General features: G+C 32.9%; 1 protein-coding gene across 1 annotated transcript in view; it reads right to left on the reverse strand.

Annotated features, from left to right (window-relative positions):
* Nucleotides 1–5741, reverse strand: part of FU (kinase family with ARM repeat domain-containing protein) — a 183877-nt gene extending 178136 nt beyond the window's left edge. Inside the window, exons 1-4 of the mRNA XM_089793391.1 lie at nt 5696–5741; nt 5472–5541; nt 3995–4091; nt 3790–3864 (exon numbers count right to left, since the gene is read on the reverse strand). Coding sequence (XP_089649517.1) covers nt 3790–3864; nt 3995–4084 — 165 coding nt within the window. The 5' untranslated portion in view covers nt 4085–4091; nt 5472–5541; nt 5696–5741. The remainder of the gene's footprint in view (nt 1–3789; nt 3865–3994; nt 4092–5471; nt 5542–5695) is intronic.
* Nucleotides 5742–6000: the final 259 nt, after the last annotated feature.

The following is a 6000-nucleotide window of genomic DNA, read 5'->3' on the forward strand; positions in this document are numbered from 1 at the left end:
AGGGAAGCAACAAAACACAAAAATATAAAGGAGATATATAAAACTATACAAAAGGTTTCTGGAGATTTTACATCTTTTGTATGACCGTGGTTGAAAGGGAAGTTCAGCCTTTATACATCAATGTGAATGTTTGGATAAAGTTGGGTTTGAAAGAGGAGTCATTAATATTGTATGAGCTGCAGCTGAAGTTATTTAGAGCTATCTTCGATATAAATGTGAATTTCAATACTTCCATGTGTTACAACTGTGTGGAAAGGGGATAACAATTTTGTGATTTATTAGCAGATTTGCATGATGTTCACCTTTACTGGAAAATACTTATTAATAAAGGGTTTCTTATCAAGAGGCACTTAAACTTGCTAAGATTCAAATCACATCAAAACTAGATGTAAATAAGATTATTATTGATCGACATAGAAACCAAAGAGACATGGTTTTCATATATCTAGTGTTCATGATAAACTTAGGATCATTCTTTGTTATCTTCCTGAGAAACATTATTAGGAGTACCATGATTTCAAATCATCTTTGAAAAGTCAAAATGATTTTACAGAAAGTGCACAAAATGACATTGATGTAAAGTCAATTTTAGAAGTCGTGTTGACATCCTCCCCAGCGATAATGTGATGATAGGAGTTCAGATGTGTTATGTGAATATCCATTAAATCCAATGAATGAGAGATACTACAAAGGAATGTTACAAGGAAACTTCATGTCAAAAGACACTTAATACTTGGAAGAACTTCAACATGGTATCATCAAAGGAGTGGGAATTTTACATTGGGGGTGGTGGGGGAGATGATAACCAATGTTCCATTCACATTTGAACCATCCTTAGAAGGGAGCTGTCAAAGAAGAGACACAATCAATGTTACAACATGAACCACCTTAGAAGGGTGACGATTCAAAGGGGAGATGTATCAAAAATCATTTTCTGATTTGACATATATGGACCTTCATTGGATCAAGGATGTTGATGTGCAGATAAATGTTCTTGCAAGAAAAGCAAGTTGGTACTTTGCACATGCTACCAAATATTGTGCAAAACTCAATCTTATGACAGTAGCTCCAAGAAGTTTTGATCTAGAATTAATTAGTCATCTAATGATCATGATGGATAGAGTAAGGCTCTTAAAGCAAATATCTTTAATGAATGAGATTGTGAAGAGGGAGTCTAATAGTTCATTAGAGGCAACCTTGGACAAAAGAGAGGAAGCACATAGAAGATATGCTTTAATCAAGCTTTTGATGATCTTGGTTGTATTGATTTAGAGGGAGCAGACCATGTCAAGATGGATCTCCAATGATCAGAAACTATAGCAGTTAAAGGACTATGAGTCATGGGATAAAGTTTCATGTATGTAGGCTGGAAGGCCTTATGCTATCAAGATACTTGTTGAACTAGGGAAGCATGACACGACTTGCTACTAGGAGGTTAGAAGGATGATAACAGATTCAGAGAGAGTCTGACACTTCATCGGAGACAACCTTGTACTAAGAGGTCAGAAAAGTTGATATCAAACTCAGCGGGAGTTTTGACACTTTATTAGTAACCTTGACAAGGAGGTCAAAAAGGTTGGTGTTTCTTCATGAAGAAGTTCCAAGTGCAATCCCTTGTATTACATTCTTGTTTGATGTGTTTCATGGTGGATGTCATGACAACACCACAAGATAGTATTTGTGGTGACTTCATGTAAACTTTTGACGTCATGTGTGTATGGGCTTGCCCCCTGTGTACATCATGACAAAGTGAGGACTTTCTAATGATCATCACTTGTATTTGCAAAAGTTATTGGAAGGTGATGATCTTACAATAATTTCAATCATAATATACATTTTATATAAATGTTGAAACAAATGATGATGGATTATATCTTGTAAATCAACAACTAAGTGTTAGATGTCATTCACTTGACTGTCTATGAGTTGTTTGTATAGATATATGATAGGAATTTGGTGAATATCATGTGTTGATATTTGATAGACCATTACCTTAATGAGTACTTGGTGAATATCATATGTTGATATTTTGGTAGACCATTACTCAAAGTATTTGGTGAATATCATGTGTTGATATTCTGAAAGGCCAATACTCATGATATCAAATGTGATATCAAAATGGTAGAAATCTTCTGATCAAAAACTTCCTTAAATGTGCCATTTCTAATATTTCCAATGGTGTAATATTTATACATATGTTTATCCTCCCTAACTAGGAGGGAGTGTTAATGTTAGTGTAGTTTTAGTCAAATAAAACATATTAAAGATAGTTGTATGTATATTAAATACTTTGTATATATATAAGATATATACTTAATTCATTTAATGTATATATACATGTAGGTATGTGTGTGTGTATAAATTATTATCATACTCTTAATCATAACAATAAGCAAATGTTATCGATAACTAGTGAGAGTTAAACCATCTCTACGAAAGACATGTCTCTAAAAAAACCATATACATATGCTTTGAGAAGGTAACTTGAAACACACATTAAATCTACAAGTGCTATTACAAGTTACAGCATATCCAAAATCCTGGACTATTTAATAGATACAAAATGAGAAAAATGGATCAGACAACATTTAAGTTAAATTGTAATTCAGTGGCATGCTGTGTATGATCATAAAGGCACTTGAGCAATCTCCAGTTATCTCGCAAGTCACACCCCATATAAAGAAGAGTCAAAAGAATATAACCAGATTCTTCAAGTTAATGTGCAGAGTGGCATAAAGATGGAGAAGGCCTTGAGGATGATTTGGACCCAAAGTTCCAAGAAAAGAGAGAAAGTGATAAACTTGGCAGAGAAGAATATGTCACCGCTGAGAAAGCTGGAAACTGATAGATTCAGCTCAAGCCAATTGTATCAGGTATATATGTGCTGTGAGATATGGCAAATCCAACAAAGGTGAAGTAAAACAGCCAAAACCAGCAGATGATGCAATATGCAACCTGACTTTGAAATAAATATGCTCATTGGACATTTGCAAAGCATTCTTCGTAAATAATTTAGCAATTGGAATTAATGGATGACATGTATTTTACCCAAATCTAGGAGATGGGATCAAGTTGTTTGAGTGAGTTGCAGAGGACACTGAGAAAGGAGAAGCATGGGTTAGGTGTCAATGTAATACACAATGTTTGGCTACAAATAAGAGCTATGTTAGTTAAAACTTAAAATAAGGAAGCACAGTATTTTGTGCATTAGGTTTCTCACTGTTGTGGTGTAATGTTCTTTTGATGCTTACATGTCTGATAATTCATTCCTTCATGCTGATTTTAATTTTAACACTTTAGCAAAACATTATAGTCATGTGTTGAGTTGATTGCCAATGTAGTTCTTGGATGACCAGAGTTAAAAATCAATCACATAGAAATCAAGGAATTGGTGTTCCTTCAATACACTGTTCAATTTTTGGAGAAGAAAGAATCACACACTGATAGTGGCATAAAAGGTAAGAATTTGATTTAAAGCAAGATGAGCATGTATTTAAGCATATATAAATCTCAAAGTGTTTTAAAGATTTGGTATATCTGTAACAAACATCAACTTTCCACCTACATAATGTTCGTTTCACTAGCAAATTGCATTGAATTGGCATATAAGCAAAATGTAAAACAATGTCAATTACACATCAACTCTCAGCGCAATGCTATGTAATTAAGAGTTAGGAAACAGATAAGGTGAGATGCTTAAAAAAGAGTAACCATCAATGAGATGCACAAAAATAGGCCATGATAAATAATATTATCTATTTGTTTAACCTGAAATGTCATTTGCATTACCTCAATTTCTTGCCTCAAATTTTCGATGTCTTTTTCACTTTTTCCATGTTTCAGAATAAACTTCAATGCAACAGTCTGAAAACAGGAAACTCTTAATTACTTCAGCTACTAAATCCTTGTGCACTTTGAATGTTTAAAGTAGAATCATTTAAGTAACATACGAGTAATTAGGAGTTAAAGAATATAATTCACAGCATATACCAACCTGTCCTGTGTACTTCCGCCTTCCTTTATACACCTTTCCAAATGACCCTTCACCAACTAACTCGACAACATGATAATTCTCGACACCCATCCTACAACTAATCAAAATACAAATATTTAATTTTGTTAGTGATGCATGATCGAAAGCATACAATACAAGAAGTTGTGAGCTGCTATATGCACAAGAGATCATCTCCACTACAGTTCTAATAAGAACGCTTGTATATATAAGCTTCTAATTGTTCTTCTCTTACATACGATTGATGTGACCATTGAAATCTAAGGAGGGAGGAAAGATCTGCAAACAATCCAGATCTACCATGTTAAATGCAAAGCTAGAGAAATGATATTAATATTTAGTGTTCGCTAATTACTCTAGTAGGTGACTCAAAGTCTAAAAGACAACGAATTACAAAAACTAGTCAGATTGGATGTGGATATCCTTGTAAATTGAGGCAGTTTACGAAGAATTATCATTTTAGGTCAACTACACCTTTGTTAATGATGATTGTCTTCTTTGACTTATGACACTTGGTAACAAATTTTCTTGGGCTCTAAATTATAATGTTTTGTTAAAGAACAGTATATCTAAATATTTAAATTACATGGTTTATATCATGTGTAATATAAGTTTCTTTGTAGGCAAGAGCCTACAACACATCAGTAAATTGCGAGCTTCTCATAGGGAGGTCTTGAGTTCAAATCTACTCGCAATCAACACATAATAATATTTAATCTTACTAATAATAATAAAAAATAACCTAAGCTTCGACCGTTTACCGATCTATATATATATATATATATATAAGTTTCTTTATGCATTTGTAATTGTTGTTAAATTTATATTTATGACCTTTTAACACAATTATTCTATCTATATCATAATTTGTCTTAAATCTTTTGATGTAAGGTCTAATGTTCATCTTATCCTTTATTATATTTGTATTGTCTTAAATTTAAAGCACCTTATAAGTCTGTCCAAATTCATGGTTGTTTTCTGTATATTTTCATTGCATCATATGACTGAAAACAATAAAACTATGTAAAAATAAAAGCCCTGCCTCCCATTTGATAAGCCCTCTTCGCTCCGTCAAGACCTTAAACGCAAACCTTCTCAAAACAAACGGAAAAGTAAAACACGATAACTACTTCCAGATTTTCTTCCAACCCTTTTACTTAAACAGTTTACTTATTTCCCCTGCATTTGATCACTTTGTAAATTTTGCAGAAACAACCATTCGAGACTAAAGGATTGCAGTTTACTGTTGCTTCTCAATTAACTTTTATTTGCTTATTACCAAATCCCAACTTATACAGGCAAATTCAACTCATTATTGCAGAGGTAGGGGTCGAGGTGAAAGGAGGACGAACGAGCTATAATATAATTTTAAAAAGAAATCTGAAAGACAAGAAAATAATAACAGATCCATAAAAAGCATGTATTTGCAAGAAAAAGGACAGAGGAACCAGTGCCTTACCAAAACTAAGTACGCGCAGATCGGCACAGCGTTTTGGGGGATTTTTTCTGCTCGAACTTCAATCGAGGTACTGCTAAACAAGGGCGGGAAAATGCAGCTATAAAGTATAACTAAATATCAAATATATAGAATATTTCTTTCCATTTTACATTTACTATGGCAATGCAGCTCACTTTTGAATTAAAAAAACGTTTGCAAATTTCGTTTTCATGTTATATTTTTACCGATTTGGGGAATATCCGCCATTTTCTTCGACTCCGATTTCAAAATTGCCGATATGATGCTTGTACGGGTTTTTAATTTCCCTTTTTGAATTATTTTTTACTTTTAATTGACTTTTAAAATTTCCCAATAGGTTGCGCCTAATGAATAGAAGATTTTTAACTAAATCAATGAGAATAAGTAATTGAGATGAATGAATGGAAGAAAGATTTTATGTGAGCTTGGAACTTGCGAATAGCACACAAGCATTAGAGTTTAAAATAATGTGTAATTTTTTTATAAAAATTATGTTTTGGTAGTGAATTTT

The sequence above is a fragment of the Cupressus sempervirens genome, chromosome 7 (assembly GCF_028749045.1).
Source record: "Cupressus sempervirens isolate cs-2001-9-10 chromosome 7, ASM2874904v1, whole genome shotgun sequence".
NCBI classification, from domain to species: Eukaryota; Viridiplantae; Streptophyta; class Pinopsida; order Cupressales; family Cupressaceae; genus Cupressus; species Cupressus sempervirens.